The 24,198-nt window shown below is 49.0% G+C and overlaps 1 protein-coding gene across 1 annotated transcript in view; it reads right to left on the bottom strand.

The window, feature by feature from the left end:
• Nucleotides 1–3,684: 3,684 nt before the first annotated feature.
• The window catches only part of CD38 (CD38 molecule), a 37,878-nt gene continuing 17,364 nt past the window's right edge, over nt 3,685–24,198 (bottom strand). The window contains exons 2-8 of the mRNA XM_028505345.2: nt 16,554–16,683; nt 14,697–14,832; nt 12,815–12,900; nt 9,956–10,029; nt 8,436–8,528; nt 7,996–8,082; nt 3,685–7,459 (exon numbers count right to left, since the gene is read on the bottom strand). Coding sequence (XP_028361146.1) covers nt 7,396–7,459; nt 7,996–8,082; nt 8,436–8,528; nt 9,956–10,029; nt 12,815–12,900; nt 14,697–14,832; nt 16,554–16,683 — 670 coding nt within the window. The 3' untranslated portion in view covers nt 3,685–7,395. The remainder of the gene's footprint in view (nt 7,460–7,995; nt 8,083–8,435; nt 8,529–9,955; nt 10,030–12,814; nt 12,901–14,696; nt 14,833–16,553; nt 16,684–24,198) is intronic.

Raw genomic sequence — 24,198 nt, 5'->3', positions numbered from 1 at the left:
CTGTAAGTCAGCCTATACAATGTAGTATAAAATTGGATTACTTTGGCTTTCCCCTGTACTCGCTTAGAGTTAGCTTTTTGGATTTGCCAATTCCGCTCGACCAAATGCTTTCCGTTTCCCAAAATGTTGCCATTAACTTGTATGCCAAAGCTTTTGTCCTGAGAGGTTTGATCCTATCTTTATAGGTCTCACTTACTCACATTTGGAGTGGTTTGGAAGTCAGCAAAGGTGAATGCTTGTGTTCCATCCACCATCTCTCATCGGCTGTCTCTAGCCCACTTTCTGTCTCTTAACATAACAACATGGGAGTTTTCCAAATTATTGGAAAACCTCCTCAAAGCTATTTTTTTATGACTGCATAACCAAATCCCCCAAGAGGGTATCACACTCTATTTATTTATTTGATCTATGGATGTGTTGACCAGTTTATGATCGAAATAACACTGCAATAAAAATCTGGGTCAAGACTCTTATGTCTTTGAGGTTTTCTTAATGCATACCTCAACTCATCAAACTTAAGACACTATACATTGTAAGATGCACCAAAAGAGTTGAACAAGTTTGCTTTAGGAGAAGAGGGAAGGAGGGGTTGGTGAAGTCAAGAAACTGGATTTTTACAAGTCATTTAAAACTTTTTGACTATAAATATGTGCATCGATGAAATCTAATCAAAATAAAAACAAAGGAAAAATTAATCTCCAAAAATCATGTCTACATTGTGTCTTTATTTAAAAACAATTTAAAAATTCACAGAAAAAAATTCTAAGGAGCAACAAAAATAAGTTTGTGAGTGAGTTTTTCTTCATTTTTGGGCTTTTCAAAATTGTTCGAGGTCAATAGCTAGCTTCTAAAAAATTGTTACCCGTTCTTTATTCTAAAAATAAAAACACCTGGCTGGTGTAGCTCAGTGGATTGAGCGCGGGCTGTAAACCAGAGTGTCGCAGGTTCGATTCTCAGTCAGGGTACATGCCTGGGTTGCAGGCCATAACCCCCAGCAACCGCACATTGATGTTTCTCTCTCTCTCTCTCTCTCCCTCCCTCCCTTCCCTCTCTAAAAATAAATAAATAAAATCTTTAAAAAAATAAAAAATAAAAGTGAACAGGAGGAAATATACCAACCGTAGTTCTTGCTTGGTGAACCATGGATGTTATTTCTCCTTTGTTGTTCTCTGAAGTTTCCAAACATCCCCTAACAAACATGTCGGAAGGTTTTAAGGGCCCAAGAAAGAGCACCCCAGTTGAGAAATAGTTGAAGGATTAAGGAAGATGAAAAATCAAATATCAGCCTTATAATTGGTAAATGCTAGGTTGAAGGACTTGCCTAAAAATCAGACTTCATCCTTGCTTGTGGTGGAGGAGTGTTCCTCACACACTCGTCTCGTTTCTCCCAATCCCGACTTTTCTGCCTTCCTCCCGCAGTACTGACCTCAAGAGCGCCTGGTCAGTTGCTGCTCTCAGATCTTCTTCCCCAAGTCTCTTTCCCAGGGAACCTGACCCGCGACACACACGTGCCTCGGGCCGGTTCAGAGGAAAACTTCTACGAACTTGTTGTGAGTCACGGAAGTATTTCCAAGGGTACTGTTTTGAAAAGAGCTCATTTTGGCTGGTAATTTTCAGGTGTATATTAACTAGCTGGTTACAAAACACTTCACAGCCTATGAATGATTGCAATTTAAACCATTTATAAGTACATGCATTTAATAATAATAAAGACTTGAGGAGGTAGTCAATAAACTAATACTTTGTATGTATCTATTTTATATCAGGCATTGAGTTCAGCATTATGCCAAAAGTATGAAAATGGGGATTAACCCTGGGTGATGGAATTAGAAGTGATTTTCATTTTCTTCTTCTTTTTAGCATTGTTCCCAAATTTTGTTTTATGATTCCATGTACAAAGTCATAAAAATCATTTTATAAGTAAGCCTTACATAAACAAATGTTCATTATGTCAAATATTTCCATAAACATTTGCTTCATATTTATATTACATGGATAGTACATGGTACCTCAAATTCTTCTCTCCATTCCCTGAAAAGCCCAAGACACAAAAATAAGATGTGTCAGTTTCACACAAGTGAGCAAGTTCTGAGTTTCAAGATTTGGAATATGCAGAGTTGTTATTAATTCTTTAGTGCTGAAAAACTAGCTCAAGTATTTTCCAAATCATTTTCATTTTGAAACTGAGAAAAGGGAACTCTTAGATACAGTACTTCCCATTGACCTCACATAGATTACATGACAAAAGAAACTTAGTTTTCCCAGAATTGGGCCTTTGACAAAATCACTGTAGACACCAGAAAAGGCTGAGCCTAGACTTAAGAGTTTGGGACCACACCCTAATGGTTTCATTTCTCCCATCTAGAACCTGTCATCCAGGGATTATATCCGTTACTTTTTCTTTGCCACACATTTATTTGGAATTCATTCTTAACTGACTATATCTGGTTTTCAACTCAGAGAGAAAAATCAGTATATTGTCACTCGAGGGCTAAAAGGAAAAATCATGGGCAAAATATTTTACAATATAATTCCCTCCCCCCAAAACATATTGGTTTAGTTTTTTACTTTCTTGGCTCAAATAAATATATTTTGCTACCTCTCTCAGGCAAAAACTTTTGACTGAACAAGAATACCTGGAAGTTCATTGAAGCATGGATTTTTTTATGTAAGATTTTCCAGTTGCTAATGAATTTCTGCCCAGCCAAGATAACAGCTGAGATGTAAAGATAAGCTGACACCTTCCAGGTGTGAATCTGGCTTTGTGGGTGAGACCACGCCCCGTCACACCCAGAGGGGCACGGTCGTATCTCATTGAACCAGGTGTGACACAGGGGATGGGTCACGAGAAACCAGGAGAGCTGATCCCTTTAAAGAGTGTTCCCAGCTTTCTCTGGTCATGGAACAAACTAAAGCATAGCAAGGACTTCTGGGAAATAGCAATGTTCATCACTTTCAAGGAAATCATGCCCAAGGAGGACAATGCCCAACCAACTGAGCCACACTGATCAGGGCTGAGATCTTAATAAAAAGCAAACAGCCCTAATCCTCCTTTGATTTTGATGTTTCAACAGGTAAAGAGGAGTTAGTGAGAATTTCTGGGTCTTCAGTAGACTGTAAGTTTGGGCTGCCTCCCCCACTCCCAAGACATGCCCAAGACAGTGGCCCGTGGTCTCTCCAGCTGCCCAATCATCTGATCTTGGAGCGGGGTCGGTGAGAGGACCTGCTGCCTTTGGCACGTCATTGCCAACTTAATTAATTCTTCTTTGAACTCCAGAGAGAACTGTCGTAGAGCTTTTCCCCCAGCTTTATTGAGGTATGGTTGACAAATAAATATATATTTAAGGTATACAGTGTGGTATTTTAGTATATGTATACTCCATGAAATGATTACCAAAACTGAGCTAATTAACATACCCATCACTTCACATAGTTACCTGTGGTGTGTGTGCGGTGAGAACACTGAGATCCACCCTCCTGGCAAAGGTCAAGCACGTAATACAGTGCTACTCGCTGCAGTCCCCATGCTGAACACTAGGGCTCCAGAGCTTAGCCTTCTTATAGCTAAAAGTTTGCATGCTTTGGCCAGCATCTCCCCCACTCCTCCCAAAGCTTGTAAGTGAGATCAGGAGGTATTTGCAGAGGCAACTGTTTTTTCTAAAAAAAAAAAATGACTCCACAAAGTCTTTTTATTATTCTTTTATTGTTTATATAACTCATTTATGTCTATTATAAGCATTTTCCAAACTGGAAATTCACAGGTGTTCATGAACATGCCTAATGGGTCATCTGTCTCTTACTCCGGGGTTTTTGCTATCTTTTGCTGCCGGCACTTCGATCAGAAGATGAGCATGGCAATGTGCAATGATATGAATCAAGTTCAAGGATAAATTCCTTGCTAGGGACCAGTTCAAAACCTTCTGTGCTTTGTGAGCGTGAACTGAGGGCCAGCTAACCTCTGCCTCTGATGGAGACACACAGAACTGACTCCTTGGTGGGTCATTAAAAATATACGTACATTGAAATGATGATTCTTAGTCACATAAATTATTGTTTTGTTATTTAAAAACTGTGGACAGTATCCGTTAACACTGTATTCATAAAATACCTTTTATAGTTATAGCATGCTCTAGGTTTAATTTCACATTTTACTTTATACAATTTTAATTTGCCGGAGATAACATTTATCTAGTACATATAACTTCTACGCTTAAAAACCCACAGAAACAGTACGGATTCTCCCTGAGATACTCAAGTCACAGCCTTAGGAACTGTTTTAAGGAGAACGGGATGCCAGGAGGTAAGCAGACGCCTCTCCGGCTGCATCCCTTGTGTCCGGGGCTGTGAACACGTGGGATGAGCGTGTTTCAACAAAAGTGAAGGGTGCAGAAAACCGTCAAGCCAGAGAAAGAGTGTGTTTTGCCAAAATGTTTGATGTACATCCAGCTTTGTCTGTCAGGTATGTAAGAGACACAGATATGGCACTAAACCGGTCCACGCCAACAGTGACCAAGGGCAAGTGACAAGAAAGGCCCACTGAATGCAGAGTCACTGTGGACTCAGAGGCATGGTTTTTGTGTCATGCAAGTGTGTATGTAAATACGGTATTTGCACACACACACGTGTGTGTATACCTTTTCAAGTATTCAGCCTAAAATTTCAGAGCTGTATTGGAAAGTGTGCCTCAAAAATAAGGTCAAGAACCACTACAGAAGGAAAATAGCGAGGCTTCGGGAGTTAGACAAGGGAAATTAGGTCCTGAATTATTCCCACGGCCTCTGGGTCAAGTATGTAGTGGGTGTGCATCGGGATAATACAAGGGTTTTCTGGAGCAAACAGGAATGCAGTGTGGTGGAGACAGGGTAGATGGTTTATGAGTAAACACTGAGGTTTATGAGCAATTGCTAATTCAGTAAAGACGTCACTTACAGAAAGAGGGACATAGAGGATCGATTTATATATGTAAGCCAGAAAGGCCATAGGACTAGACATGGCTGCATGGTCCATGACAAAGATACACAAGTGGCAACTACAGAGAGACAGGAGGCAGAGATGGGGGTCATAATAATAAAGATACAGAGGTAATGCTGTGAGGAAAGAGCTCCCCAGCCCTCAGCCACCCCAGGGCTCCAGGGGCCTCTGCAGCCCATGGTTGCGAAGACCATGGGACCAGCCTCCCTTAGTGTCCACCAACTGTGACTTGAACACTCAAATGAGTCTTCTTGGAAGAAACCTCTTGCGAATTGATTTCCCCCCACCTATCTCGTCTTTGCCAGAGGATTTGGCAAAGAACAAAATTGTTCTGACATAGGCAGCTACTTCCTGGTGGATCTGGGTGAATAAGAAACATACATTTAGAGAATCCGGAAATCACCAAGCAAGCCCAGCAAGCATTAAGGCGGGCACTGTCCAGAGAGGAAGACAGTCTGGCCACCCCGTGGATTGGCAGGGACCTGTTGCTAAGAGCATTCTGCAGGCGGAGGTCATTGAAATGTAGGGCAAGTCTGAATCTTAATCAGAGCTGGTCCCAAGCACCTAGCCTCACGCCCAGCCAGCACTGCATCCCATGAGGATGTGTTGAAGTGGAGAAGGGGCTACCGAAGAGTTTGCAGACTGACCACAGTGGCTGTAGCTACAAGGCTCCTGAAGGAAACAGGATTGCCAACCAGTGGCAGGCAGGAAGGAGTCAACCTTGGTTGAGGACTCGCTCACATAGGAGGCTCAGTGGCTTGTCAGTTTTTGTCCTCTTCTTTAGTTCTTACCACACTTCAATGGGGATACATTTATAATCTTTATTGGAGTGGCCAGGATGCTGATATTCAGAGACATTAAGTATTTCATTCAAGATCACAGAGTGATGCCAAAATATGAACCCAGAAATGCCTTACTCCAAAATGTATACTGTTTTCAGCAATCCTAGTGGGTTCCCTCAAAGAGCCTCAAATTAGTTTAATAATTTTGTATTCAATGCATCTATATTTAAAATAAAACTAAAAAATCTCCAGATGTTTGAAAATTAAACAGCACATTTCTAAATGAGAATTAAATTGGAAAATATTTTTTATCTAAGAAATTAACTTAGAACCAAACTTAAGAACTGCAGCTAAAGCAGTACTCAGAGGAAAATTTATAGTACTGAATATATGTATAAGAAAAGAAAATGAACTGGGAAAAAAAATCAGTGATCTCAACTTCCATTGCAAAAAGCTGAATTTAAAAATCCAAAGATATTTTAAGGAATTTCTTTATCTTTAATAATAAAGAGAAGAACAAAAACCAATACAAAGACAAAATTTACAAAGCTCAAGGTTGTTTCTTTGAGAGGTAATACAAGTGATCATTCCTGATCGAGGCGGACCAAGAAAAAAAGAGAAAGGGACAAACCGAAATGCCAGGATCAGGAACAACAACATAGTTTAACTCCTGACTACATATGTAAAACACTGAGCATGAGGGGCAGGAGGAAAAGGAAGAAGAGGAAAAAATATAACCGTTTTGAAGCCATCCAGAAAAATTACATTCCAGATTCTGCTGTGTTCAATTTAACCTGACATGCCTTTCCTGAGAGAGAACGTAAGGCACTTCCAGTTTGGTATTATAGGCCGAGAAAGAGAAAGCACATGTAGTTTGGAGTCAGAAAAAGCTGAGTTCAGACTGGCCTCTACCTGGAACCCCGTGTATGACATTAGGTGAATTATGTTACCTCTCTTCCACCTTTTCCTCTACCAAACGGGAGATAGCAATATCAGCCTCACAGAGCTATTAGCAGGGTTAGAGGTAAAGAACCAAGCACATGAGTAGCTTATTGCCTACAGAATATTTTCCCCAGCGTGACCCACAACCATAGCATGGTAGTGTATCTGTAAAAAGGGCACAAAAATAGATCCTGGGACAAGGTCATTCATTTGGAAATGTCACATTTTCTGAAAAGCTTAGGCATCTACCTTTCTTTACTTACATGGTCCAATAAGAGAGGAGGGGTGTGGTCATCCTTCCACAGAAAGGATGTTACCAACACACAAACAACATAAAAGCATTGGCTGAAAACTACCATCGGATAACTTAAGAGAGTGTTTTGAGATCTTGCTCCCGGACATGTCATCAGGGTTCAGATAAACTCTTACAAATTTTTTAAAAAGTTAACTAATGTAAAATTTTCATTTTAACTTTACAGAATAATTCATCTTTTCTTGAATGTTAAGAGATCAAAATAAAAACTATGGCAGTAACACAAGTTATTTTAAGACTTCGGCGGGGAAAGGCTTCCATCTCCATTGCTGACGTGATGACAGAGGGTCCCCCAGGTCCCCAGCTTTCCGCCGGCACGCCTCCCGCATCACGCACGGCCACGTACACCGAGGGAGCTCAGAGATCTGAAACCGTCACGCCGATGGCTCACATTACAGATCTGCAAGACTGATGCTCAGGATTTCTCACGCACTGGAGCAGCCGGAGAGGCCTGGGACACAAAAGCAAACAAGAAGACCTGGAGGCGGTGCAATCCACCTACAGCCCCGTTCATCGTCGGAAGGAGACACTCCCCAGCAACCACAGTGTGCGTGGACCGCTTAGCATCCACACCGCTCCGCTCCTGCGGTGACGACCCGGGGAAAGGGCAAGTCCAGGCGTGCGAGACTTGGAGGGGGGCCCAGGTTAGTTTTATTGCACTTGCCAGGCCATAAAAATAAGCGCCAAGAAGGGGTGTTTGGTAATGGTATGTGGGGATGAACACGAATATCTGGGCCCAACACGGCCTAGATATGGGCTATGAGTATCAGCGGACCACCAAGAAAGGGCAGAAGCAGCCGCCCGAGGAGGGACTCCCTACCTTCCTCATAAGGTCACTGACCCTGAACACGTCTGGGTTAGGCTGGGGGCGGGGTGGAAAGGAACAGAGGTCACCGTAGGTCGCCATCCCAGGTCACCGTCACAGCCCATGGCAAACGCCTGCAGATGGCTAGAAAGCTATATCTTCTTCAAGAACAAATCGATTACCTGTAGTCATCCTGGCAGGTAAATGCGATTTTCCTCTCTTCTAAAATCAACTTCAGATCATTGATGAGGGAACTCGAGCATGTGTGACTAGGGAGGAAAGAGGAAAGTGTTGGGACAACAAGACCTTGCAGGCATCTCCTGAACCTATTCCTTCTGGGCAGCGGGCCTCCGCACAGCCCGGGGACGAGGCGGGGAAGCAGAGCTGCCTCTCGGAGTCCACAGGCCCGCGGGGAGCCGAAGCTGCAAAGTGGGTTGGCAGATAAAATCTGAGATCATAGAGATAAAATGGAGAGGTCGTTGGGGTGCGCTAAAGGGGACATAAGGCCCAGTCCGTGTCTGGAGTCAGCCTTTCCTCAGCACATTCCTGTGACTGTGAATTCTTTTGTGGACCAATTCCCCAAATAACCCTGAGAATATACGGGTGCAGAGTAGTAACATACCTGGGAAGTCCTTCAAGGTCACGCATCACCCAGGCTTGTAGTGTAGGAACCTTCTCCGGACGCAAATTATAGATTTCCACACGTCCAAAGGTGCTAAGATAGAAGGGGCAGAGAGCATTGTTAACCCCAAACCAAATCGTTCAGGCACCCAAAGCCCCTGGGAGAAGCACGCAGGGTGGGTGCCGTTGGTTGGAACCCACCCTCTGGAACTGGTGCCCCTTTACTCTTCCAATGTGACCCTCCATGGGTTAAGATCCTCAAAATGAGATTCTTAATCTGTTGATGTTAATTCTTTAAGTACTTGCTCTTCCAGAGTAGGCAACGTAAGCACCTCTCCTGGGCACTAGTTAGAATAGCAGAATCTCAGGCCAGCACCCGCGGCCGCACCAGTACCTGAGCTGGGCAATCTCCGGGGGATCCGCACACTCAGGCAAGTGGGAGCGCGGCTTTGAGAGGCCCCAGCGCCCTGCTCTACCCCCCACGCCTGAACTCGTCCCCATTAGTCTCTGGCACCTGGCACCCCTATAGCAAGTACTTGGGTCTCTCCTAGCAGATTATAAAATTCTGGAATGTTAGCACTGTCACCCAAAAGCCCACACATGACCCTGAGGTTAAAAGAAGACGAAAACACAAATGCTTCTTGGTAGAATTAAATATTAAAGCAGGAGAGAAGGAAATTGAATCTGCAGCACCTAGAATGTTCTTCCCTCTTCATCTAGCCCTGTCCAGGGAAAGTGTGGCAAACAAAGACTCCACAGCTAATTCACGGGGTGAAAACTGGAAGTAGAGAAGCCAGCAGAGAAGGAAGGCATCGGTGTGGCCAATGGTGCGGATTAACTGAGACGATCACATTGAGCACTTTCTTTCTGTCAGGCACAGAGCTCGGCGTTTTTCATGCGTTATCTCAGCTCATCATCCCATCACTGTCGCCTCAGCAGGTGCATACACCGCAGGGGCAAAGAGGTTAAGGGCGCCACCTAACAGTCACCTACGGAATCCACGGTGAGCTCTGGAGTCCCACCTTCCACTAAACCGCTTGCTGACAGTGTCTGCAGAGAGAATGCAGCTCAAGAGCACAGCATAGCTCCTGATGCTCCGGTCGTAGTGCAGAACTGGGGCTCGCGTGTTCATGCAGGAGGGGCCAGGGCAGGTTTTCACGGATGGTGAGGATTTAGGCAGAAGGCGGGAGGGGGCAGGTTATACGGGGAACAGCGTGAACAGAGGCAGGGAACAGGCGGCGTGGAGTGTCACAGAAGATGAAGCTGAGAACATTCCACCAGGCCTCGAAAAGGCAAGATGGGGAGCTGGACAAGCACAAGGACCATACGGACCTTGAGAGGATTATGCTCAACCGAAAAGACAGACAGAAACATTCACTGAGAAAGACAACAATTTTACCCTTTCTTAGCCCAAATCTTTATTACCGACCTTAAACATGAGGTGTGTGTTTTTCCATAGGTGAACTATCAAACAGGAGGCTGAGCTAACCCTTACAAATTAGAATGCAAAGAAATAAGTACCTGTTTTTATCAAAGGTGTTACTGTAGGACCCGTTGAGCACCACCTGGACCGTACCACAGGCACTTTTTGCAAACTTTAAGAAAAGAAAGAAAGAAAGCTCACAATGCTGCAGCATGCAGACTTAACTAGCACTCCTCAGCAGGTGCACCCCAAGTAGCCCTTAGCATTCGCTAGTTAAGGGGGAAGAGCTCAGCGAGGCCCAGTCTGCGCATTTCCATCCCAAACCACCAGAGGGCTTATGCATCCCAGGAGAGTTCCGGAAGCAGCTGCTCTGATCTGCGTTCGCACGAGGAAGTTCAACCTCTGAACTCCGAAGTCAGAAGTTCAGATGAGTAAGAGGAACATCGCTGGAGGAGGAAGATAAAAGCGCTTTCTTGATGCCATAAATTCAGACACTGCATATTTCATTTAGGGGGAGGAATAGATGATTTGGGGGTAAGGGAAATCGGGACCCCGAAAAGGTGACATTGAGGCCTGCACAGGCACAAAAAGAAATGGGGGCCCTGGCTGGTGTGGCTCAGTGGATTGAATGCCAGCCTGCACACCAAAGGGTCGCCGGTTCAGTTCCCGGTCAGGGCACATGCCTGGGTGGTGGGCCAAGTCCCCAGTGCAGGGGGCATGTGAGAGACAACCACACATTGATGTTTCTCTTCCTCTCTTTCTTTCTCCCTTCCCCTCTCTCTAAAAATAAATAAATAAAAATCTTTTTTTAAGAAAAGAGAGACATGGGGAATGAATGAATATTGTTAAGCAAAGAGTTTTATTTCCTCATGCAACCAACATTCAGCCAGACTCTTTGCAAGGCCCTGCAGAAAACAAAATGAGTAAAACAAAGCAATGTGTATGCTTCCCACAGGAAGCCCACCCCCAGGTCTCCTTCTCATTTTATGCTACCATCTCACACAGCAAGGACGAGCTTCATGTGAGTTCAGAGAAGATTGGCTCCATGACATGGGGTCACACCTGCCCAGACCCACGATGGCGACCAGAAAAGCTGGAAAAGACAGCAGGTTGAGGGCAAGTATGCCTGAGTGTAGGGGGAGTCAGAAATGGGGCTGCAGAGGAAGATTGGTGCAGGGATTTAAACCCAGGCATGGCAGCCATTGAGGAGAGAAGCATGCGGTTTTGGCTGAGTGGGGACTCCCGTGGCCTTGGGAGAGAGGACCACGTGCTTTTGCCAGAGTGGGGACCCCTGCAGCTTTAGAAGGGGGAACCACCACCTGGTTTTAGCTGAGATCCCGGCGACTCAGCTGAGGGTGCCGGGAACCCAGGGAGGTCTCCCAGTCGAGATGGAGTACTCACTGGGAATAACCAGAGGACTGCCTGAGCCATGGACTTCTATTTCCTTTCCTGAGATACGGTGCTCTGGACTGGGCAAAGGGGGAAGAAAGGACTGTGTGTGTTTGTGGGTGTTTTAAGGGACTTTAGGATTTTTGATAAAGATATTAGGTCACTACTTTAAGTTTATATAGCATTAAATAAACAGTTCCTTTCCTTTTCACGAATCTCTGGCATTGAGAGACGTCTTTCCTCGGGCAGCGGACATAACGGACCTGGGGGCTTCTTTCAGTAATAGTACATCGTCCCAGTGCCCCCTCCTTGTTTGTTCTGTAACAGATGCGCCTTCAATCCCCGTCACCACTGTGCGCCTAGCTGCAGGGACCACATGGGGAACACAGGCAGCTGCTCGCCACGTATATAAAATGTGACTCGGCTCTAAAAGCTTTTAGCAACAGCCCTGCCCCCAAACTTACCATAGAGTGATAAAACAGGCACTTTTCTCAGAAAAAAGCAAGAAGCTTTTCTCAAAACACAATCCACAAAAAACTATATGGTGTTTCTGATTTTTCACAGCACACAGTAGGTACTCAACAAATACTTGTTAAAGGAACACATTCTTAGTTAGTGGGACAGTGGTATCATTTTAAAATATCGCAGTAACCCCAGGGGGGCAGGCACTGCTTTTCTCCCCATTTGACAAATGAGGATTCGGCGGTCAGACAGACGGTTCGAGTCTGTCCAAGTGGAAGGGGTCTCCTCGCTTCAAACCCCAGACGCCCTCCTTTGTCTCTGCCGGGGTTTACCTGAGTCTCCTCAAGGTGGGCTGGGCTCTCTCTCCTGACTAGCCCACTGACCTTGAATGAGTCCCTTAGCCTCTGAGTCTTCCTTTGTCACCTTCCCTCAGCACTAATTGTGAGGAGTAAAAGGGTGGGCCAGCCAGCTTAGCGTGACCTCAGAACTAGAGAGAAGTGGGTGGGGAAGACGGTGACCATTTCCCAGCCTGGATTCTGGATCCAGAGTCGGGCAACTTGGGATCCACTCCCGACCTGCCCCTCGCTGTGTGCACTCACTACCAGACCGCTCCCTTACCTGCCGCTTATCTGTTTCGTCATCTGTAAAATGCTGCGATACTCATGGTCCCTACTCTACAGGGTCCTTGTGAGGATGAAAGGTTTTGGACCTTGTGCCTGGCACCTGGCACACAGGAAGTGGTCTGCAGGGATACGTTAGCCAGACGGTTCCAGGAACCTAAGGGTGGGCAACACCTGGACCGGAGGATTAAACCCAGCAGGGGACTCCTGGCCACCAAAGCCAAAATGTGGATAAGAGTAGGGGTTCTCCAACTGGTGCCCATGGGCCCTCCACACATGCCCTAAAGTTACACATGAAAATCTTCTAGAACGTACTCGGGACTCTTTTCCTCTGGGAAGGATCCCATAGTTTTATTTCTAAAAGGATCTGTGATCTTCCCCAACCCCCACTCGACAACAACAACAAAAAATCAAACCAAACACTGGCTAGAAGACCTCGTCATTGGTCGGTCTCCGAAATTCTGGAACGCCGCGGTGGGCACTCACCCTCTTGGACACCGTGTCCCAGAACACAGACACCGTGTTGTTGCGGCAGTCTTTCCTCGGGTGGGGGCAGGACTGGTAGTTCATGTCTGAAAGGGATAGGTTTACAGGAATATTTACAGTGTAAAATCCAAGATCTAATTAAGCCGCACTCTCCCCTGGCTGTTCGATCCCAGCGTCGGCGTCATCCGCCGGCCTCCCTGCCAAGGCGGAGGGGGGACGATGGACACGCCCGGACCCAATTTAACTAAGTGCCCCCTGAATCCGGTCCAAGTCCTTACCTTACCCTCCACATCCCGGATGGGGACACGGTGACCAGCTCTGAGTCACTGTTCTGGGAAACTGTGGAAGGCTCGTCTGGCAGAGACGAGCCCCCACCACGGCCCTGGCGCGCTGCAAGCAGCAGCCGTAACACTGGGCCCCGGGGCGGAGAAGGGGTTTTCCCCGACCACTCCTGGGTTTCCGGCCAACAGCCCCCCGCCCCTCCCTCGCCCCCGCCCCCTGCTGGCAGCTTTCCTCTCCTCCCCCCCTGGACCCACACCCTGTGGCCTCTGAGCGGACCCCCACTCCCGGCCAGGCAGCCAGGACAGATCCAGAGCGTGAGCTCACGCTTCCTGCATGGCTCCCCCCAGGGATGCCCACCCCCGTGCACAGACATTTCCTAGTTCCTTTTGACGTTTAATCGGCAAATGGGATTGTAAGACATTTACAGTGTGCCGTGGGATGGTATGACACACACGTGTACCTTGCGGAAAGATTTCCCTGTGTGGGGAACACACCCATCACCTCACATGCTTATCCGTGTGTGTGCGTGTGTCCGTGAGAGAACACGCAGGGTCTGCTGTCCCAGAAAACTGCAATTACGTTGCCACCGTGTTGTCAACCACCGTCGCCGGCTGCACACGAGACCCTTGGACCTCGCTCCTCTTCTAAGTGCACCTCCGCACGCGTTCACCAACCTCTCCGCATCGCCCCGCCCTCTGCCCCTGGCCACCACTGTCTACTCTGCTTCTCCAAGCTCGTTTTTTTTTCAAGATTCCACCTTTAAGTGACATCAGGCTGTACTTGTTTTTCTCTGGGGAAGCGGACCGACCCAACCACACCCTGCAACACGAGGCATGTATGTGCACTTGGATGTGCCACACGCTCTTCATCCATCACCCCCGACTGGCGGCACCAACACTTGAGTGTGAAGTCCTGGGGACGGAGAGGAAGGGGACAGAGGCCTGCCTGCAGGGGACACACGATCCCGCAGAATGGAATAAATCAGAGAAGGGTCGGTTTGGGTTGGGGGCGGGGCTAGCGCCCCCTAGGGAAGGAAGGTTGGTGTTGAACTTGATTCGGAAGGATGAGTGAGAGTCTGCAGACAGACGAGACAGACGGGAAGGAGCTCCAGGCCCAGGCGTGAGACAGCCCCGTGGGTGTGGACCGGCAGCAGCAGGGCAGAAGGGGTGAGGGAGGGAGCTGGGAGACGAGAATCCGAAAGACAGAGGCCAGGCCACGCTCAGGAACCTGAACCTTATCTTAGAGGCAAAAGACAGCTGCTTAGGTTTTAGGTCAGAGACAGAACCAGCCCCACTGAGGCGGCCAGTGGGGGCTGACCGGCATGCAGACGGCCAGGACAGTCTGAACCGGACCAAGGGTGCGTGCGTGTGCCGGACACGGGGGGTGGGGGCGGGAGAGGGCAGGAGGGATGAACATGTGCGTTGCTCTGAAGGACAGATTTTACACCAGGCTGGTTGTCAGTGGGGCACAGATGGCATTAGGGTGGGCGCCTGGGGCCCCGTCCTCCACACGGGTCTCTGGGGGCGGGGGGCCCCAGCAGAGCCCAGGGCTCCTTCACCCCGCGCGTCGCTGGACGGCCCCAGACGGCCCAGACCCTCACCAGAGGAGCCTGCATCTCCGCACCAGCTGAGGCCGTCGGCCATGTAGCCCAGCAGCGTGTCCTCCAGCGTGAACATCTCCCGCTGCACCCGCGTGTACTGATGCGCCAGCTCGCCGGCCTTGCTCCAGAAGACGACCTGAGAGAGAGGACACACGACCTGTCGCCGAGACCGCTGCAGTGAGCCGGAACACACCCACACGCCGAACCCACATCCTTTTAAACGCAAGGTGAGCACGGGACATAGAGCAAATCGCAGGTAGGCAGGGTGAGGGCTGCCCGGTTCGTGGCCGCTGTGAGTGTGTGCGTGTGTGTTCTCGGTCACAGTGTACAATGAGCTCATCGTTCCGGGTCGCCGTGAAAAGAAGTGTGAAAGCCACGGACCAAAATCTTAACCCCAGCCCTGGCTGGCGTAGCTCAGTGGATTGAGTGCAGGCTGCGAACCAAAGTGTCACAGGTTCGATTCCCAGTCAGGGCACATGCCTGGATTGCAGGCCATGGCCCCCAGCAACCGCACATTGATGTTTCTCTCTCTCTCTATCTCCCTCCCTTCCCTCTTTAAAAATAAATAAATAAAATATTTAAAAAATTAAAAAATATTAAAAAAAAAAAACTTAACCCCAGGCAGAGGACCAGAACGCATCTGGGGAAGCCATGGGGATGTTACGGAATTCCTGGAGTTATCTGCAGAGCAGTTTTGTCTCCGTGCTGTGCTGGGTGAGAAGTGCCCTTTGTTTCTGAAGGAGCTCCGCACCCCCTGCTTCCTTTCCCAAATCTCCCCTATCCTCACAAAAAAAAAAAGAAAACCAAAAGAGCAAATACAGGGAGATTTTCAGGGTGCCGTGTAAAGGTACAAAAAGTCAAAAAATTTTAGAGCACGCTTCAGCTCCAGGGATCTGCTCCTTCTGACTGGGGGGCCGTGGAGGGCGTGCTCGGAAGCCTGGGTCCTGCCGTCACGCTGCCCTACCAGGCCTAGTGTCACCGCTGATTAGTTGTCTGACCCGGGACAACCACAGAATCACCGCAAAGCCTCACTTTTTCTGTCTGTGAAATGGTAACAAGAATAATTGGTAGAAGCTCTTGGGGTGCTGAGGAAATTGGATGAGACAATGCAGGTGAAGGGCGTAGTCCCATGTCTGGGCCAGAGCCCTGTGTCACCCGGGCCTGTGCTTGGTGGCCCCAGCCGGGGCTCCTTGGTGACTCCCGCTCCCTAGTGACAGGATGAGAGGCTGTGACAGGGCTCACGGGCTCCACGCAGATGACGTGGGGCGTGTTTCATGCTGGCTTTAGAAAAGATTCGCCCCACCGCAGACTTCTTCCAGGATAAACAGGGTAGGAAAACCCAGGCGTCTCTGGCTCCAGACCTCGTGCCGGTGCAACTGGTCACTTCCAGGGCCAATGAACTCGAGGAGCTGCTGGTCACCGAAACTCCCCAGGGCTCCCTTTGCTCACTGGCGACATGGGGATGGTGACACCCGACCTGGCACGTGCAACTTGGTGGTGTTGTCGTTATCCTTGTCACCAGAGGTCCAAGGCGAGTTTTGTAATTACACGAAGTTGGGTTATTTTTGTTTGGGTCGGATTGGGTTTCCTGTTAGGTGTGTTCTGCCTGATTTTTAATCAAGTGTCGCTTTCTCTTTCTGAATCCCCACTTCTCTCGGACCTCCCAGCTCCAACGTCCCAAACCCGAATCCTATCCCGGCCTCCCACTAGCCCCATAGACTCCATCCCTGCCAACCACACCTACATCCTTCTGTCCCGATTATTCCTCTTCCCTCCTCCTGGCCAAAATCCGGACCTGTGACCTCATCCCGCTGGCTTCCGGCCTCAGTGCTAAAACCAAGTCCGTGGCCCAGTTACCTTGCCGCAGGGTATGGTTTGACTGGTCAGGTTCAGCAGCGGCTGGTAATCTTTCTCCCTGGAGCTACAGGGGTCCTTAGAAAGAAACGCATTCTGGAACGCCTTCACTATCTCTTGGCAGTCTTTCTGGCTGTGAGATAAAACGTGGGAAATAAAATCAAGCATGAATGATGAGATTTCAAACGTATTTTTGGAGCATAATTACCTTTCCCCCTCAAAATCTCACGTAGGGAGCACGTACTGAGGGCCACGCAGGTCACATGTGTGACGCCACCTCATCGTACATTTTCAAGGGTGAGCACTACTGTGTCTGCCCCATAAAGCCCCTGCCCCTCAGGGAGCTCACTCTCTGGTTAGAGAGACCGACAGGACACAAACACGTTACCGTATTGTTTGGACTATACAATACACCTCCCCCCCCAAAAAAAAATTTGGGAGGAATAATGGTTGTTAATGCTGCTGTTGAGTTCTGTTTACATTTACCTTGGTGAAATACTATGTTATTTATGTTATTAATTATTTTACCACATTTTTTTGCTTCGAAATTTTGTTTTCTATTTGCCTGCTCTAAAACCTAGGTGCATCTTATGGTCCGAAAAATACGGTAATGAAATAAGCACAGATGATCATAACCGTGCAGGAAACCAGTTGGGGGTGGGTGAGAGCAAAATGCCAAAGCAGCGACCACTTTAGGGAGGCTGGTGAGGCGCGGCCTCCCTGAGAGGTCACTTTCGCCGAAACTAAGTGATGAGAAAAAGCGTCTTCCAGACCAAGGGTGTTGCATGTGCCAAGGCTCTGAGGCAGAAAGGAACCTGCGGATTCGAGGAGCAGAGAGCCGAACAGCATCACCACAGTGTAAGGAAGCAAGGGGGTGGGGCTTGGTGGCAGTCAAATCAGAGAAACAGTGAGAGCAGGTCACCTGAGCCTTTTGGACAGAGGAAAAGGTGCCTAATTCTACTCTAATTACAGTGGGAAGCCACTGGATGGTTTAAAGCACAGAGGTCGCCTCATCTGATTGTTGCCTTTGAAGAATCGCTCTGGGAAACTCTGAGCGGGCCCCACAGAAGGAGAAGAATGTCTGAAATAGAAATTTTAAGTCCAGGTCCCCTGCACACAGGCCCTGGTGGGCGGGGGTGGGGGGTGGGAAGCAGCAGGCCAGGAAGAACAGATGGGGGGATGTTTTCCTTCTGTGTCTGTGTTAAACAAGGGCTCGTAAGCCCATCAGTTTCTCGGGGCAAAGAGGCAGGTTCCCCTGGGAGAGTCTGGTTATCAATGTCAGGACAAACCCCAGCGCTTGGAGCATGACCCTCGGTGCAGCGTGGGGTCAGGCAGCTTGACCTGGGGACGGAAAGACGAGACCCGTTTTCTCCTCCCTCTGGGCCTGCTCTCCCACTGCAGAGACGAGCCACGCCGGCCACCGCACAGGGGCCCCTGCCTCCCCAGTTCAGACTGGCTTCCCCCCATAAGCCAAGAATCGGAGAGTGTCAGCATGGCACAGGCCCTTCCGCAGAAGCCACCCTGCCCACCTGCTCTTTTGGGGACAGGAAGCAGGGCCAAGCCCTTTAGTTGATGGCAAAGATGAAGCCCTTGAGTTAGGCTGCCCGTCTGACCTCTGGCCCTGCCGGTTATGCTGTGTGTCCTTGGGAAAGGCGCCCAACCGCTCTCTGCCTGTTTCCTCATCTGTGGCGTAGCTACCCTAATACAGGTGTTCTGGGGTTGAATAAAACACAGGCTAAAGCCTTTCACAACAGAGCCCAGAGCAGAACAGGGGCTCAATCAACATCAACATTCTCTCTCCTTCCTTCATGTTTGTGCCCCTTGCTCAGGCCTTCCTGAGGGGAGCCATCGTGCCCAGCCAGCAGGGGTGGGCGTGGCCCGTGCCGCCATCTCCTGCTAACCTGGGAATGTGGCTGTTCCCCACAGGGCCCCAGAGGACCGTCAGTATGCCCTGTACCTGGGGTGGCGAGAACGCACAGCTGCTCGGGGTCAGAGATGTAAGGCACAGACCCAAGCTAGAGGCACCCCTGTTTGTCTCCTTGTCCAGAGGCAATGGGAGTTTCCCCATGCTCTCAGTTTTGGGTGACACACACCCTCACCTTAGTAAGAATCAGCCTAGAAAATGTAACTGCTTTGATGTAAAGCAGCCACAGGACAAAATGCCAGATCATCACCCACTGGCTGGGAAGAGTGGAGAAGTAATAATAATAATAATAATAATAATAATAATAATAAAAACAATAAGTAACACTTACTGAGAGTTTATGTTTTACATGCATATATCAGTAAGCCTCACAACACTTCATGAGCAAGTATATCAGGATTTTATTTGAGTTAATAAGACCAAAAATTGCAAGAATTTAAATAGGATAGAATTTTATTTCTTGCTGAGATATAAATCTGAAGGTCAGTATCTGAAACTGGCATGACATTCCTCATGTCAGAGACCCATCTGCTCACTCCAGAACGGCTGCTTCAGTTCCAGCCATCACAACTACCTTCCAGTCCAGAGGAAAAATTACAGAAAAGAAAAATGAAGAGAAAGAAGAAGGAAGAGGAGGAAAAAGCAGCAGGAAAGGGCATGTGCCAGCTGCCTTTTAATAGCAGAAACTAAAAGATGTTCTTACTGTTTGCTCTTATTTGCTAAAATGTAGTCACATGGCCACACGCAGCTGCAGGGGAAGATGAGAGATGCGATGTTTAATCACACTGCAAGCATTGCCCTATGAAGCAGGCTGTCAACTGCTCTAGCCTCAGTTTCTTCATCTGCAACAAGGAGATGGTAACACTTGACGAGTGGGAGGTTTGCGAGGATTAACTGAGGCAACACAGGGCGGCTGCCAGGCGCCCGGGAGGGTTCTCTTCATGGACACCCCTCAGTTTCCCCACTGGCACAGGACATTTCCACTGTGTCCCTGCCTGACTCCAAATGCTGTCCCAGGACCCTGTTATCCACCCGCTTTCTCCAAACACTATACACCTAAAGAACAGTTATCCCACTTTGTACTCCAGGTCAGTCAAAACAAAGGGGGCACCGTCCTGGGATATTAAGAGAAAAGCTGTCTTGTGGCTGTTGCATGTCAGGGGATCACAGCTGAATTCCATTCGTTTAATTCAGTGGCCTTCTCAGCAAGTCCCTGTTCTGGATTCCAACTGCCTCCTAAAACTCTACCTCCGTCCTTAGCTGCCTCTGCAGGGCTTGAGGTTGGACAAAGTGTAGAGGAGAGACATCTCCCTGAGTTGAAAGAACAAGAGAGCCCTGGCTGGTGTGGCTCAGTGGATTGAGTGCCAGCCTGCGAACCAAAGGGTCTCTGTTTCAATTCCCAGTCAGGGCACAGGCCTGGGTTGCGGGCCAGGTCCCCAGTAGGGGGCATGCGAGAGGCAACCACACATGGGTGTTTTTCTCCCTCTCTCCCTCCTTTCCCCTCTCTCCGAGAAAAAAAATAAATTAATGAAAAAAGAAGGTACAAGAGAAAATTTTCCACAACAAAAATATCTGGCAGGAAAGAAATGAACATGCACCGAATGCCTACCATACACCAGATGCTTCCATGAGCCTATTCTCACCCAATCACCCACAACTCGATGGAGTCTCACAGAGAACTCACAAACCTCCAATGTTATTTTTATGCTTCTCTGCTACACGGGCCCCAGTTCAAAAACATCACCTTCAGTGACCGAAAACCCTCAGGTTAAAAAAGCGAAGGAGGCCCTGGTTTAGAAGGAGCAAAGGTATCGAACAGTGGAGCTGGAGCACACCTCGGGAGTGTGTATCACCCAGCTGCCTCCCCTTGCTCTGTCTTAGAGATCAGACACTCCTCTGGCCCCACCAGTAAGAAAAAAAAAATGGACAAAGACAATGAGCAGTTTGGGGCAGCCTTTCCGAAGCTCCTTTTCATCCTTAGAATCAAAAGCCAACATCTCACCCCGGATGGGTGAGTCAGCGTTTCTACTGGCATAGGTAGGTAGGTAGGCAGGTAGATGACAGGGAGAAGCTGAGTTAAACACTAAAGTGATGATGATGATAGATAGACAGACAGACAGAAAGGAATTAGGATGGCAGCATGCAGAGGTGTCTGCAGGGCTCATCCATACATGCCATGGCACAAATGGGCCTCAAGATCACCAATCTGGCTCTCAGAAAGGACAGGCTGTCACTTGGATATTTGCAAAAGTCCAAAGCCCTCATTGTGTCCCCCTGGGTAGAGCACGGTTCCATCACATCCAATGGCAGCCAGGCAAACGCTGTTCTGAGTCAGCAGGTCGGAGCCTGTGGGATTCTGTGTCCGGCGGGGACGGGAGCAGGTCGCTCTGACTGGGATGCATCGTGGGAGGCGTCAGGCCCATTCCTGCAAGGTCAACATACTGTTGTTCTTCCGTGGCTCCTTCACTCCAAAATTAGAGGCCTCGGCTGTGCCACTTGTAGGAAGGCCTGCTCCTAAGGACGGGGACTGGGAGGTGGCGGTTGTTAGTCCAGGGACCAGTCCCCGGAGCTCAGTGTATGCCGGGGGCCCATCCTCGGGGCCCACCCGAACCAGACGGGTTGTCGAAGGTCCTCTGGTCCTGTGGTTCTCAGTTCCGGCCACGGCCGAGGACCTCCTGAAGCGCTTTGGAAAAGATACAAGGCCGTGACTCCAGACCAGCAGAGTCACAGTGGGGACAGGGGAAAGGGTAGAACCTGCCATTTTCCCACAGTTCCCATTCCCATCCCGCCCAGCCCCCGGGCACGGCCCTTCCACTTTCTGCCTCATGAGTTTGACTGTGGCGAGTGTCTCATATAAGTGGAGTCGTATAGTATGTTTCTTTTTGTGTCCGGCTTATTTCACTTAGCACAGTGTCCTCGGGGTTCTTCCACATTGTGGCACATGCCAGGACTTCCTCCTTCCTTCTTAAGGCTGAGTAACTCCACTGTAGGTGTCCACTACACTGAGTTATCCATCGGTCAGCCACGGACACTTGGTTGCTCCCTCCGTCCATTCTTTGGTCCCACAGATCCTACTGACCAAGGCCCCACTGCGAGCCTCACAACGGGCACGGGGTTGTAAAGAGAAGTCAGCACTATTTCTACCCTCAAAGCACTCACACCGGGGTGCAGGGCAGAGAAAGAACAAAATTCATTTCAGTTAGAGTGCTGGTGCCTGGCCGGAGGCAGTAAAAGATGAAAACAATGAACAGCAGAAGATAGAAACTGGATGAAACGCAACAAAACAAAGAACCCCAAGAGGCTCTGAATCCTTATTTCGGAACCTGGCATTCCTTCGTGTTGGCTCCTGCAGTCGCCATGACCCATGAACTCGCTGCCCCTGCAGCTGCTGGGAGCTTCCGCCTGACCGCTGCAGCTGGGCTTCCCTGGGCGAGGTCCAGAGCAGTTAGGGAGCTGGGCCAAAAAAAGGAGGGGTTCGTAGGCGGGGGGTCTGCCCAGTGGAATACAAAGCAGCCCTTGAACAAGGCGTTTATACACAGCTTGGGATAGCCTGGGGAACGGTCATTTTTCTATCCAGTGAAAAAAGTAGGCTTCAACTTCACAGAAAATAGAAAAGCATGCATATCACACGGGTAACCTGGGGCTGTCCCTGGGAAGGTGAATAAAGGGGAACTTCCACTTTTGCCTTGCCTTGCCCTGCCCTTTATGGTTGGCTCACAACAAAAATGGATTCATGTTTTACCCAAAAAGGAGGGTTACATTTTTTCATTAAAGATACAGTATGATCACTATCGGTTTTCAAAAGCTGAAGGAAAAAACCCACGGTAATCAAACCACCGTATAAAAAGAGTTCTATTTAGCTGCTTTGGGCCTGACATGTTGTATTTTCTATAATAAACACCTATAAGATCTAATATGTTAGATCGGGGCTCAAAACAAAACTCCTTCTCTTAAGTTGCTTGAGCAACTAAATCACAAAAGTTTGAGGATCTGGGAAGGTCTTAGAACATGGGAACCTCAGGCCCAAGCCCCCTCGGTTGCCACCTGTTATTTCTGCGCCCTCCCCCCGTGTCTGTCTACAAGGTGTCTTTCCTCATCCCTCCTCCAGTGAGGGTCAATCACCCGGCTAGACTTGGTGTTGGTGCCCGGGCCCCAGGAGCCAGGGCCTAATGCTGTAAAGTAAGGGCTGGGCTGGGGTGGGGATAGGGCCGCAGCTTCTCCCAGCGGAGCCTTCTCTCCGCTTTAGACACGTGCTTTAGCAAGACCTCATTGTCAATCGCACTCTCACCAGCTGCAGATCGCACCCAGCATCAGGCTGCATGAAAACTCTCGAGCAGACAGGTCCCAGAGGCACAGGCGGAGCAAGGAAAAGACGGCACACCCTACCTACCCCCCTGGTCCTGCCTGCCTTTGGGCAGGGGACGCCCCCCACCTGGCCCAGGACGCCCCCCACCTGGGTCCCTCACACAGCTGCTGGGACTGAAGTGGGGAAACACCTCCGCCGTATTCCCCAGAGAGCTCTACAGGTTCATGCTCTTCCAGGAACTCATGTCTCACAGATCCTGAATTTATCTTCTGCGAGGAGCCCTTGGACCAAGGACCTCCTGCTGAGGTGGTCAAGAGACAGGGCTGGGTGTTCGAGTCACCCTCATTGGAGGAAGCACGTGAAGCCCAGCTGACCAGCAGACTAGCCCAGCTCCCTTGCCTCCCTGTCTTTCCCCAGGACCCTCCCTCTTTCCAACAGAAGTAAAGCCTCGCGGGCCAGCTGCTTAACAGAAGTGAGGACCTCAGACCCCACAGGGGTTACCCTTTCCCTGGAGCACAGGAGAGGCTGAAGACCAAAATGGGCACAGGTATTCCCAGGTGACGGATACAGTGAGTGGGGTAAGAGGGCACGGGGCACAAGTGGTCAAGTCTTGTGCGGCGACATCTATGCCAGGGGGAAAAAGCAGATGTATCTGGTGGTTAAATCCATTTGGCACGTTGTCAGCCTACGTCAAGGTTCATAGCACCATGCTGTCATTTCTCTCTAAGCCTACACCCTTCCTACAAATAATTATATTTCAAATCCGTGTCAATGAAGCAATGCCGCCTTCATAATGTGCTGCTCACACACCCTAAATCCTTGTCCCTAAGAGCATTCCGGTCTTGAGGGGTTTCCATTCATTCGATGACTTTTCCTGCTGGCAAGTGCTGCACATCCGGGTGTCTCGGCCCAAAGACAACAAAAGCAAGTTCACGCAGTTCCCATTGTTTCTCAAATCCGAGGCTGCGGAGGTGGGTCTTGAAGGCGAAGCCTGCCACCTTGTGGTGGAGTGAGTGATCGGTGAGACTCTCGGAGGCATCGGGGATTTTTCTCAGCAGTCATTAACCTCGGAAGACTCTCCCGGCAAAAGGCAAGCTTAGGCTGCATTAATTCACTAATTCAGAAAACATCCGTTGAGAATCTAGTCTGTGCGAGGCACGTGTGTGAACCTGTAGGACGGACCGGTAAATAAAACGGACAAAGTCCCTGTCCTCGCGGGAGTTCACATCCTGTCGGAGCGGCACAGTCAGCAGCAAGCTGCAGAGCACCTTAGACATGTTCCAGTTCTTGGGAAAAAAACTAAAACTAGCGTAAGATGAGTGTGTCAGGAGTGATACAGAAGGAGGTGGCAGGGCTCAGCGTTAAACAGGGTGGACAGTAGCTGACCTTTGAGCAGGGAGTTGAAGGAAGAAAGGGAC

This window comes from Phyllostomus discolor, chromosome 1 (assembly GCF_004126475.2).
Source record: "Phyllostomus discolor isolate MPI-MPIP mPhyDis1 chromosome 1, mPhyDis1.pri.v3, whole genome shotgun sequence".
NCBI classification, from domain to species: Eukaryota; Metazoa; Chordata; class Mammalia; order Chiroptera; family Phyllostomidae; genus Phyllostomus; species Phyllostomus discolor.
The sequence above is the reverse complement of the archived record's forward strand: the minus strand, read 5'-3'. Positions and strand labels throughout refer to the sequence as shown.